Source organism: Meriones unguiculatus, chromosome 5 (assembly GCF_030254825.1).
Source record: "Meriones unguiculatus strain TT.TT164.6M chromosome 5, Bangor_MerUng_6.1, whole genome shotgun sequence".
In the NCBI taxonomy this organism is placed as follows: Eukaryota; Metazoa; Chordata; class Mammalia; order Rodentia; family Muridae; genus Meriones; species Meriones unguiculatus.
This window is the reverse complement of record NC_083353.1, coordinates 118,032,301-118,046,017: the sequence shown is the minus strand read 5'-3', so window position 1 is coordinate 118,046,017 and position 13,717 is coordinate 118,032,301. Positions and strand designations below refer to the sequence as shown.

The 13,717-nt window shown below is 41.6% G+C and overlaps 1 protein-coding gene across 1 annotated transcript in view; it reads right to left on the bottom strand.

Annotated features, from left to right (window-relative positions):
* LOC110539594 (C-type lectin domain family 2 member D11-like) overlaps positions 1 to 13,717 on the bottom strand; it is a 25,545-nt gene extending 11,828 nt beyond the window's left edge. The window contains exons 1-2 of the mRNA XM_021626446.2: positions 13,578 to 13,717; positions 12,800 to 12,828 (exon numbers count right to left, since the gene is read on the bottom strand). Of these exons, the coding sequence (XP_021482121.2) occupies positions 12,800 to 12,828; positions 13,578 to 13,644 (96 nt within the window). The 5' untranslated portion in view covers positions 13,645 to 13,717. The remainder of the gene's footprint in view (positions 1 to 12,799; positions 12,829 to 13,577) is intronic.

Sequence of the window (13,717 nt, the reverse complement as noted above, 5' to 3'; positions counted from 1 at the left end):
AAACTTTCATGTCTTTATTAGAAAGCAATGTTGAAAATGATCTCCTAAAAAACAAACAAACAAACAGGGGTATGGCAAGATGGCGGTGATGGGAGAGCACTGTGTCTGAGGAGCAGGACAGCACTCTCCATGCAGCGACCAGGAGACTGAACTCTGGGCCCTAAAACTATAGCGATCCTGTTTCCCAGGTGAGGGGAAGCTCCCACGGCGTGGGTGTGGGAATTGGTCAGGTTCACTTTCGGGCCGCCCAGCCAGAACCCGAAAGAGATCCCGGGTCACATGGGCACTGGGTCTCTTGGCCAGAGGCACACACCTGCTTGTCCCGATCAATTTCCCAGGCTGATCCGTGGGCACAAGGGTGCCTGAGACTGGGAGTCTCAGTCGCAAGAAAACCCGACGGGGAAGGAAAGTTGCAAGTCTGATCACGGGTCACCCAGTCTTTCCCTGGAAGGAGTCTCGCTGACCACAGGTATCCGCCGCCATCACAACTGAGCTCCCGCCGTGCAGAGAGCGGCTGCACGCCCAGCTCACCTGTACAGACAAGCTGCGAACCCCAGTGGGACAGAGTCTGGGAATCCCTGTCCGGAGAGGGCCCCACAGGGAAGGAAGAAACCGGGCTGCTGGGGTCAACTAGGCTTTGAATGGGGAAAGTCTTGCAGACAGCAGACCGCAGACAGGTGAGTATGCCCAGCCATCACGGATCCGGGCCCAAGCCCAAGGGAGCACAGAGTTATTGGGAACCCAGCCCCCTCAGACTCGCAGGTGGGCACGCGTGCCATCAGGCCAGAGACCTGCTTAGTACCAACTAGTCCTTACAGACAGAACTGTGTGCCCCAGAACACCAGTGTCTTGGAGTCACTGTCTGCAGAAACCCTCACAAGGAACAAGGAACGAAGCAAAGGGGACAGATGTAGGCAACCCAGTACATACCCGGAAAAGGTCCCACACACTGGCCCAACCCAGGGACCTGCTGTGCCCCAGATAGCCTGCTGTTACCAGGAGAGCAGTACTCACCCGCCACAGATTAACCCTTGGGTTCTGGGGCACAGAGCCCCAACCTTAGACCTACAAAAGACTGGAAAACTGAACAAACCACGGGACACACAGGTTACAGCAGCTAATCACTAAATTTATAGCAAGAAACCCAGAAGCAGGACAGTTATCCCAGGACTTCTCCCAGTGAGAAGAGAGTCCTCTTGACTAATAAGAACCACAGTTACCACCCAGGTCTCTATGCCTGAGGTGAGCTGTAGCAACTCCTGAAAAACACTGGCCATCCAGTGACTATATCCAAAAAGCTGAGAAGGCTTCCTTCAGGAGAAACCATCTTCCTGCCAAAGGGATTCTCTCCACCACAGGATTCCAGGAACCACCAGAAACTAACTTCAAACACCTAACATAGCCCAATGGGTAGAGGACAGCATAAAAATTCAACCAACAAAAGGCAGAGCAATATGGCATATCCAAAACCCAGTTATCCAGGGGCAAATAGCCCTAGACACCCCAGCATAAATGAAATTCGAGAAGATGACCTAACATCTATGATCATGAAGAAGATAACAGAGGAAACAAATAAAATACGAAAATAAATAGAGGAAGCTACAGCCAAACAGTTTGTGGCCTTTAGAGAGGAAATGCTTAAATCACTGAATGAAATAAAAGAAACAGAGGATTGTTCAAACAAACAGCTGAAGGAATTGATAGAAAAACAAGAAAATACATCCAGACAGATGAAGGAAATCAACAAAACAGCTCAAGATCTGAAGATAGAATTGGAAAAATTAAAAAAACACAAATGGAAGAAATTGTAGAAAGAAAGAACTTAAGTAAGAAAGCAGGAACCACAGAGGTTAGCATAACCAATAGGCTACAAGAAATGGAAGAAAGAATCTCACATGTGGAAGATACAATGGAAGAAATAGATGTATCTGTCAAAGAAAATGTTAAATCTAAAAAATTCCTGACAAAGACTGTCCAAAAAATTCAAGACAACATAAAAAGACAAAACCTAAGAATAATAGGAATAGAGGAAAAAGAAGATTCCCTGCACCAAGGCCCAGAAAATATTTTCAACAAAATCATTGAAGAAAATTTCCCCAACTTAAAGGAGAAACCAGTAAGAATACAAGCGGCCTACAGAACACCCAATAAATTAGACCAGAAAAGAAAATCCACCTGCCACATAATAATCAAAACGGTAAGTATACAGAACAAAGAAAAAATACTAAAAGCTGCAAGGAAAAGACCAAGTAACGTATAATGGCAAACCTATTAGAATCACACCTGACTTTTCAACAGAGACTATGAAAGCCAGAAGGGCCTGGATGGATATCATGCTGACCGTAAGAGAACACAAATGTCAGCCCAGGCTACTATACCCAGCAAAACTCTCAGTCCTCATAGACGGAGAAAACAAGATATTCAATGACAAAAACAACTTTCAACAATACCTACAAACAAATCCAGCATTACAGAAGACACTAGAAGAAAAATACAACCCAAGAAAACTACCTACTTTCAAGAAAACACAGGAAATAAATAACCTCATTACAGTAAAACAAAAAGCAACAAAGCACACAACCATATGACCACAGCCAATATCAAATTCAAAGAATCTAACAGCCACTGGTCATTAATCTCTCTCAACATCAATGAACTTAATTCTCCAATAAAAAGACACAGACTAACAGAATGGATGCGTAAACAAAACCCAACAATCTGTTGCATACAAGAAACACACCTAAGTCACAAAGATAGACATTACCTGAGGGTAAAGGGATGGAAGACTGCTTTCCAAGCAAATGGATGCAAGAAGCAAGCAGGAGTAGCCATTCTAATATCTGATAAAATAGACTTTCAACCAAAATTAATCAAAAGAGATGGGGAAGGACACCTCATACTCATCAAGGGAAAATTCCACCAAGAAGACATTACAATCCTGAACATCTATGCCCCAAATACAAGGGCACCCACATTTGTGAAAGAAACATTGATAAAACTTAAACCACACATAGATCCCCACACACTAATAGTGGGAGACTTCAACACCCCACTCTCAACAAAGGACAGGTCAACTAAACAGAAATTAAACAAAGAAACAATATCTCTAACAGAGGTCATGAAACAAATGGACCTAACAGACATTTACAGAACCTTACACCCAAACACAAAAGAATTTACCTTCTTCTCAGCACTTCATGGAACCTTCTTCAAAATAGACCATATAGTTGATCACAAAACAAACCTCAACAGATACAAGAAGATTGAAATAATCCCTTGTATCATATCTGATCACCATGGAATAAAGCTGGACCTCAACAACAACACAAATACCAAAAAGCCTACACACACATGGAAACTGAACAATTTGCTACTAAATAACAGCCGGGTCAGGGAAGAAATAAAGAAAGAAATTAAAGTCTTCCTAGAACTCAATGAAAACGAAGACACAACATACCTAAACCTGTGGGACACAATGAAAGCAGTGCTAAGAGGAACCTTCATAGCACTAAGTGTTGTCAAGAAGAAATTTGAGACACCTCATTCAAGCAACTTAATGGCTCACCTAAAAACCCTAGAAAAAGAAGAAACAGACACACCAAAAAGGAGTAGACGGCTGGAAATAATCAAACTCAGGGCTGAAATCAATCAATTAGAAACAAATAAAACAATTCAAAGAATCAATGCAACCAAAAGCTGGTTCTTTGAGAAGATCAACAGGATAGACAAACCCTTAGGCAAGCTAACTAAAAGGCAGAGAGACACCATCCAAATAAACAAAATCAGAAATGAAAAGGGGGACATAACTACAGACACTGAGGAAATCCAAACAATCATTAGGACTTACTTCAAAAGTCTATACACAACAAAATTTGAAAATCTAAATGAAATGGACAATTTTCTTGATCAATTCCACTTACCAAAGCTGAATCAGGACTAGGTAAATCATTTAAATAGTCCTATATCCCCCAAGGAAATGGAAGCACTCATTGAAAGTCTCCCATCCAAAAAAAGCCCAGGACCAGATGGTTTCAGCGCAGAATTCTACCAGATCTTCAAAGAAGAGCTATCTCCAGTTCTCTTCAAACTATTCCACAAAATAGAAACAGAAGGAACATTACCAAACTCATTCTATGAAGCCACAGTCACCTTGGTATCTAAACCTCACAAAGACCCAACAAAAAAAGAGAATTTCAGGCCAATCTCCCTTATGAACATTGACGAAAAACTACTCAACAAAATACTCGCAAACCGAATACAAGAACACATCAAAGATATCATCCACCATGACCAAGTACGCTTCATCCCAGGTGTGAAGGGGTGGTTCAATATACGGAAATCCATCAATGTGATCCACCATATTAACAAACTGAAAGAAAAAAACCACATGATAATCTCCCTAGATGCTAAAAAAGCATTTGAAAAATCCAACATCCATTCATGTTTAAAGTATTGGAGAGATAAACGATACAAGGCACATATCTAAACATAATAAAGGCGATATACAGCATGCCTATAGCCAACATCAAACTGAACGGAGAGAAACTTAAATCATTCCCACTGAAATCAGGGACAAGACAAGGCTGCCCACTCTCTCCATATCTCTTCAACATAGTTCTGGAAGTCCTTGCTAGAGCAATAAGACAGTTGAAGGAGATCAAGGGGATACAAATTGAAAAGGAAGAAGTCAAATTATCACTATTTGCAGATGATATGATAGTATACGTGAGTGACCCCAAAAACTCTACCAGGGAACTCCTACAGCTGATAAACACCTTCAGCAAAGTGGCTGGATACAAAATTAACTCAAAAAAATCAGTAGCCCTCCTGTATACAAAAGGCAAAAGGGCTGAGAAAGAAATTAGGGAAACAACACCCTTCACAATAGTCACAAATGACATAAGGTACCTCGGAGTAACCCTAACCAAGGAAGTCAAAGACTTGTATGAAAAAAATTTCCAGTCTCTGAAGAAAGAATAAGAAGAAGATATCAGAAGATGGAAAAATCTCCCATGCTCATGGCTTGGCAGGATTAATATAGTAAAAATGGCCATCTTACCAAAAGCAATCTACAGATTCAATGCAATTCCCATCAAATGACCAACACAATTCTTTACAGACCTGGAAAGAAAAATTCTCAACTTCAAATGGAATAACAAGAAACCCAGAATTGCTAAAACAATTCTCTACAATGAAAGATCTTCTGGAGGTATCTCCATCCCTGATCTTAAATTATACTATAGAGCAACAGTTTTAAAAACTGCACGGTACTAGCATAGAAACAGAATGGTGGATCAATGGACCTGAACAGAGGACCCAGAAATAAACCCACACACTTATGGACACCTGATCTTTGACAAAGACCTCAAAACCATACAATGGAAAAAAGATAGCATCTTCAACAAATGGTGCTGGTCCAACTGGATGTGTACATGTAGAAAAATGAAAATAGATCCATACTTATCACCCTGAACAAAACTAAAGTCCAAGTGGATCAAAGACCTCTACATAAAACCAGACACATTAAATTGGCTAGAAAAAAAAAGTGGGGAATACCCTAGGACTCATTGGTACAGGAGAAAACTTCCTGAACAGAACACCAACAGCACAGGCTCTAAGAGCAACAATCAATACATGGGACCTCATGAAACTGAAAAGCTTCTGCAAAGCAAAGGAGACCATCACCAAAACAAAGCGACTGCCTACAGATTGGGAAAGAATCTTCACCAACCTTTATCTGACAGAGGACTTATATCCAGTATATATAAAGAACTAAAGAAGCTGAAAAGCAGCAAACCAAGTAATCCACTTAAAAAATGAGGAACAACGCTAAACAGAGAACTCTCTGTAGAGGAATATAGAATGGCAGAGAAACACTTAAAGAAATGCTCAATGTCATTACCATTAGGGAAATGCAAATCAAAACAACCCTGAGATTTCACCTTACACCCATGAGAATGGCCAAGATCAAAACCTCAAGTGACAACACATGCTGGAGAGGTTCGCAGCAGCTTTATTTGTAATACCCAGAAGCTGGAAACAGCCCAGATGCCCCTCAACTGAAGAATGGATGCAGAAATTGTGGTACATCTATACAATGGAGTATTACTCAGCAATGAAAAATAAGGAAATCATGAAATTTGCAGGTAAATGGTGAAACCTGGAAAGGATCATCCTGAGTGAGCTATCCCAGAAGCAAAAAGACACACACAGTATATACTCACTCATATAGACATACAACATTGGATAAACCCACTAAAATTTGTACATCTAAAGAAATTAAGCAAGAGAGAGGACCCTAACTAAAACGCTCAATCCCCATCCTGAAAGGCAAAGAGGATGGACATCAGAAGAAAAAGAAAACAGGAAACAACCTAGGAACCTGCCACAGAGGGCCTCTGAAAGCCTCTGCCCTGCAGACTATCAAAGCAGATGCTGAGCCTGATGGCCAACTTTTGGGCAGAGTGAATGGAATTTTATGTAAGAAGTGGGAAATATTAAGAGCTGGAGAAGACAGGAACTCCACAAGAAGAGCAACAGATCCAGAAAATTTGAACACAGGGAACTTCCCAGAGACTCATACTCCAACCAAGGACTATTCATGGAGATAACCTAGAACCCCTGCACAGATGTAGCCCATGGCAGTTCAGTGTCCAAGTGGGTTACATAGTAATGGGGAGAGGGACTGCCTTTGTCATAATCTGAGTGGCCTGCTCTTTGATCACCTCCCCCTGAGGGGGAGCAGCCTTACCAGGCCACAGAAGATGACAATGCAGTCACTTTTGATGTGAACTGATAGACTAAGATCAGAAAGGAGAGGAGAACCTCCCCTATCAGTGGACTTGGGGAGGTGCATGCATGCAGAAAGAGGAGGAAGGGTAGGAGCGGGAGGGGAGGAGGGAGGGGCTTATGGGGGGATACAAAATGAATAAAGTGTAATTAAGAAAAGTTAAATAAAAAATTAAAAACAAACAAAGGAAACATTGTTGGCCTAGATTTTAGCTTTATTTAAAAAAAAAAAATCAGTGCCAAAACCAGTTGTGGTTTCAAAAGAGTAAATTTGCCAAAAAACCCTCCAGTTACACAAGAGGTGCACTTTAGACAACAGGAAATGTTCCCACTGGGTAAGCATTTGAGTATTGGATTTCAAAAGTCAACCCTGCACAGGGAGTACGAGCTCCAGGCCAGCTTGAGAGAAAGTATGAGACTTTGTCAAACAATCAGTCAGTCAATTGATCGATCCATCATCATCATCATCATCATCATCAGCATTAATAATAATAATAACAATAATAGTAATTTCAGTTAGAAGAATTCTTGGTTTAAGTTATGAACATTAAAATTTGCCATGAATTTGGTGTTTTGGTTGATATCAGTTTTGTTTTCTCAAAATTCAATATTCTCTCCCTAAATGAAAAAAATATAAGGTGGAGGAAGAAGGAAAAAAGAAGATAAAAGGATGAAATATAATGAAGCATAGACATTTACAAAACAAAAGAAACAATTTTCTTTCCTTTCCGAAGACTAAAGTTCAGAACCTCATTATATTCTTTTTCTATTTTTTACTGTGAGCTCAAATTGCAAAGGATTTGGTCCTGGGTGGGTTCAGCCCCCACCCTATGCCACCCCCTTCCAGTTCTTTTTTTAATTAAAGCAGATCTCTAAAGTGTGACAGCCTTTTTGGAGTTAATGGCAAATTTGGCGTTAATGGCATCTGAGCAGTGGAATTTGGCCTCTTGGCTTTGGCTATTTTCCAAACTCCAGTCCCTCGTAAACTGACCTTGGTGGTCCTACGGCGGACTGCTCTGACCCTGAGAAACTCTGTGCAACTATAGTAACCAGACAGCAGGCTCTGTGTAACCTTGAGTGAGCTCTCCTATGTTTTGACCAAGTAAAGCTCCTACATGACAAACTGCTTGTACTTTTTTGCCTACGTAAGTGTTAACCTGACGTCCATTAAATCGACACCTGGATTAGCATGTAGACTTGGTGCCCTTCTCTGTGTCGCCCTCTCTCTCTCTCCCCCCCCCTCTCTCCAAGCCCTCTCTCAGGTGGCATTCAGGTGTCACTGCTGGCCGGTGATATCAAAGCACAAGCCCCAGCATCCCAGGCAACAACTGTCATATGTGCACAATGCAAAGCTGTTGTTTGAATTTCCTTCACTCATAGGGGACATATTGTTAGGATTTTGGAACCAAACCTGCTTCTGGGTTGCCTAGCAATTTATGATGTCATTATGCGTCACTGGCCACGTGGCCACACCTGGAAGGGACAACCCAACATGTGGTCCCTCTCTTGGTCCTTTCTCTCTTGGCCCTCTCTCCTTTTTCTATCGGGGTGCCCCTCTCTCTCTCTCTCCTTCTCTCTCTCTCTTTCTCCCCATCATGTCCTGTTCTCCTCCCTCTCCCTTCTCTCTCTCTCCCCATCCCCACCTAATAAAGCTCTTTCATATAGAAGATCTGTTGTATGCCTTATCGACTTTACTCAATTTGTCCCATAACTTTACATTGGTGCCGTGAAACTATGGGTCCCATGGCTTCGCCAGACCCTTTTCAATTCCTCTAGGACAAAATGAATTTGTGCAACAGCTCTCTCTCTGCTCTATCTATGCCTGAAAATGTTCACTCTTCTTCAGCTGTCTTATCGCACATGGCACATCTGCTGGCAGTGGCAGCAGCAACGAAGTTAGCCTGGGAAGTTAGCCTCCCGGCTGAGGCTGCTACCTGTTGCTACAACTCACTCTGCTACTGGCGGCAGCAGCTGCTGGGGCTTGGGAAAATCTGGCAAGCTGCTTTAGGTAAGAAATGGCTACCCCACCCCCACCCCCGCACAGCTGCCCGAGCTCCCTTGAACTAGATTTTGAATCTCCTGTGAGACTTCTGACTCCATGTTGGTCTGGGGCGTAAATGGGCAGAGCCACAGCTTCACTATCCGATTCCACATGGCTACCGTGGCCATTTTAACTCCAGGCAATTGGACTCTGCCTAGCCATGTAATCACCCCTCCCTCCTGCAAAACTCCAAGCCACGCCACCACTCCTGTCTTTCAAAATTCTGACTACTCTAAGGTGTTATTTCCAAGCTTTAAAAAGATCTTTTCTTCCTGATTTCTGTACATTCTGCTCTTAAAAAATTATATATATATATATATATATATATATATATATATATGATTTAAATTCTTACATAATGATTTATATAATTTTTCTCATTGGGTTTACAAGGCTTCCTTAATGATAATTAACTGTTTATTTTATCTTTTAGACGAGGTCACAACAACAAGCTTCATTTTAAATTGGTATGGATTTTTTAAAATATTCAGTTATGTTTTAGTATCTAAAATTCAACCCTGCTTCAAAATAAATTTTATATAAAAATAAAATTTCAAGGTTATAAATATCTATTCAAATTAAGTTTGTTTAAAATATATATCTAACTGCCTATGCCTTTTCAGTTTCTAAATTAATAAATGCTGTTGCTGTTTCTTCTGCCATGTGCTACCTATGATCCAGATTCTCCACTAGGCCTTCTGGCTAATGGGTTTCCTATAATAAATTCAAATGTAATTTTTTAAAATTGCTTTATACTGTTCTACTAAATTGTTGGTTTTAAAACTCCTAACCTGGGGGTTACTACATACAGGTTTCTACCAATATTCTAAATTAAGCTCTATTAATTTTATAGGTATTTATGTTAAAACTTGGTCATTGTACTGTATCTCTATCAAAAGGTTAAAATATGCTTGGTCTTATTTTCTAAAAATGGTATTATTAATCTATAGTATAACCTTAGACTTTTATAATCTATAAACTTTTTATATACTAAATCCTACAGAAAACTGTTGTGCTCTCACTTTAATTTACTATATTTATGACTTTTAAGACTCCAACTTAGCAAGGACAAAACCTAAAGTCCTAATATTTAATGGTTAACAAATGCAAGTTAATAGTCATCTCAGAGATGTTCAAATATATATTTATAGTGCTACAGATGGAAACATGGTCTCACTGCAATTTGTAATAAACAGCTGGGAATGGTCCTTGAGTAACCATACAGGAATTGGTAAAAATAATAGCCTTCCTGACTGGCTCATCCAGAGCAATAACTATGCTCCAGACCTTGGCTGCTGCTCTGAGGCTGCTGGCATTCCCACACAAAAGACAGAGGTCTGCAGTGTCCCATCCCTCGGGGGTATGGCCAAAAGACAGTTCCACCAGGTGACTGTTTCAAATGCAGCCAAAGGGGACACTGGTCCTACGGCTGCCTCAACAAGCCATAGCTGCCTGTCAGCAGACTGGCCTCTGGAAGTCAAAACGTTCCCAAACAGGCTTGTCCTCTGTGCCCAGCCATGGAGGTTCAACCAGCAGAAGAGCCATAGACACTTCCAACCTTTCAGCTCATTGGCCTAGCAGAGGACAAATATATGGCTCCTTGATTCAGGGACCTCCATCACTCTCACCTAACCCAGAGTAACATTACAGGCCTGTTTTGGCCTCACAATGGGGTCCCATGGACATTTTGCCAACTTCTGTGTTGGGACATTTCAGATGCCTTCCCAGTTCTCTTCATATGCAGGAGACGAGGCCTTATGCCTAAATCGTAGAACTGCTATTGTCAGGTCTAGACATAATATGCTTTGTTGCCAGACTAAAAAAACAGGCCTAAATGTAACCTTTACCATCGCTTTATTTAGCTAAAGGACAATGAATCTTCGTAACAGTCTCACCTAGGTCTCATGGTAAATAAGTAGCCACAAAGGACCCCCTCAAAAAAATATATATTATTTGAGAGTCTAAAAAGGCATCTTAAGGTTGGCAAATGCAAGTTATAAATGTTTAAATGTCTAAAAAAATGTTTTAAGGTGGGTAAATACAATTTATAAAGGTTGCAAGGTCTAAGGTAATTTAAGATATCCTGAATAGATAAAACTACTTAATAGTTCCTCCTGTTCCTATGCTACTGTTGTATTGACTGTCCAGAGTTTTGGCCTTATCAATAGAGCTCTGATTTACTAATCTAACTCTAATACAAAAACATTCCACTATATTAAGTACTATTATGGTTCTAAGCTGAAGATTTAAATCTCCATAATGTGTGCTTATACTAAAAGTATTATACTAAAACTCAAGTGAGTTTCCCTTCTACTTCACGAAAGGCTTGTGCCTTTTCAGAGTTTACCTTTAAGAATGCTTGTGCCATTAACACAAATGTGTATCTCTACTGCCTTTTCTACAATGTACATTTCAGTGCAGATTACAATTGTGATGCTAACATGTCTAAAGTTTTATCCCCTTTGTAAAACTTAAATGTAATTCTTGTAAGCTGCAGGAAATCACCCAAATCCACCTCTCAGGTCAATTGGGTTCCAGATAAGTACTACACTTACTGCCTATCTCAGAGGGTGGGACTTCTCCCCTTTCCCTGGTTTTGGGACTTCCCTTTCCTGGCTACCAGATCGCTATGTGCTTGCTGCATGCAACATGGGCTGGATTGGTGCGTTCTCCTCATTGACCAGCCACTGGATTGGTGAGTTCAACTTATTTATCAGCTTAAAATGCTTCTCTTGATAGGGGAAACTTGACTGTTGAACGTCCAGCAACTCCCCACTATCTTTTGAGACAGAAGGACCCCACCCCCCAACCCATAGTCTTCACTGGCTACTGTTGGCCCTCTCTGCTGGACTTCCATTTAGGGCTTCTTTTCCCTTGGGAGAGCATCCCACACTCACACATCCCTTCTCCCCTCTATCACACAGGAAAATCCTAGCACTAGGTGAACTGTGCTTGCTTGGGCAACTGTGCCCCTGATCTCTGGCCAAAAGATGATGAGCTATTGGACCAGGTAGGACCATCTCTACTGAGTCATACCTTACCTTTGAGATGCCTTTGGAAGGTCACTGGCTTCTCTGCCTCCCAATGAGAAATGCCCAGATTCCCATTCCTCCAGATTCTCCTCTGGGATATCTTCTGGAGAATTTCAGGTTTCTACACCTAGTGCCTGCTATTGCTAGGGCCTATAAGTTTTCACACTTCTGTAACCAAACCTCGCCTCAATGACAGATCCAAAACAAAGCCTTTTTCATTACGGCCAATGATTGGGTAAATGAAGGTCCCCCCAGTGAAATGAAGGTTACCATGTTCAAGTCTCTTTGATCCAAACCACCCACATCTGTTCACTCTCCCAAACGTTTTAAATCCATTCCTAAAGGATTTTCTCTATAACCTACTTAATCTTTTGCCTATATATATATATGTTTCAGTATTCTGCCAGACACAGATGTTTCCTATAGCCACAATAGCACCAAAGCAGCCACCACAAGTGTTCCAGTCTGACCTCACAGACTTCCAACAAGCTGGACCAGCACCTTCCCTCCCAGCCATGGATGTTCTTACAGACCCTGGACAGCATCAAAGCAGCCTGTTCTTCCTGGAGTTGGCCAGCATTTCAGCCTTTTGACCTCCCTACAGCGGCCCCAGTGTCAGCAAGAAGTAGCCAGAAGAGAATCTATGCTCGTTATTCACTTACTATTAACAAAAGGCTGGAATGATGTGCTTCAGGACCAGGACAAGCAGTTCCAGATTCTCCCGGCATTCCTCTGTCCCTACCTGCTGCCTTGCATGGCTGGCAACTCTCTACTGACAACCCTCTACCCTAAATTTTCCAGGGCAGAGGCTTCTCCTCCTCCTCTTGACCATGTAATCTGGCTATTTTGTTGCTCTTATTTCTTTCTCTCTTAACCCCTTACATGGCAACCAAGAGCCACTTCCAATCAACCTAAATTTATATATACTTTAACTTACCTTACATGAGAAGCAGCCCAATTTCATCACTATTTAATTATAAAAAAAAAAATGGAAGAATGTTAGGATTTTAGAACCAAACCTGCTTCTGGGTTGCCTAGCGATTTATGATGTCATCACGTGTCACCAGCCAGGTGGCCGCACCTGGTTACCTTGTCCCTTAAAGGGACAACCCGACATGTGGTCCCTTTCTTTGTCCTTTCTCTCTTGGCCTTCTCCCCTTTCTCTATTGGGGCGCCCCCTCTCTCTTTCCCCTTCTCTCTCTCTCTCACTATCTTTCCCCCATCATGTCCTGTTCTTTGCACTCTCCCTTCTCTCTCTCTCCCCATCTAATAAACCACTTTCATATAGAAGATCTGTTGTATGCCTAATCATCTTTATTTATTTTGTTCCATAACATTACACATCTAGAACAAGCATCTTCTACAGCAACCTGATATAATCCACCAGAGTATAATTTACCAGATCCGTGAGAAAAAAGTGAACTAGCAAGCCAAGTGCAAAAACAAAAACAAAAACAAAACAAAAGCTGTGTCTGTGGCTCTGGCTCCTGTAAGGTAAGTCACTGTTCTTTTCTCTTGCTAAGGAACTATTCAAGTATTGTATCTCAATTAGAATAACTAATGTATCAACCCCATAGCTAATCCTATCTGCAGCCTCTCTTTTCCTCAGAGATCCACTGTGACAGGCTCACTGGCATGAGATTCCGCTCCTCTGCTGTCCCTTCCCCAATGAAGCTCCTCTCTGCTCTTGTAGTTTGCTCAAATTCCATACATACCCATTTGTCCTTCCGGCAGGCAGTCTGTGGCAGTGAGCATGCCCACAGATGTGTCTGGGGTTCCCATTTCAGAGCTGAGAAGCTGAGCTTCAGCTATGGGAAGACTGAAACTTGAAAGCTGAGAGGCGAGGAATTATAAA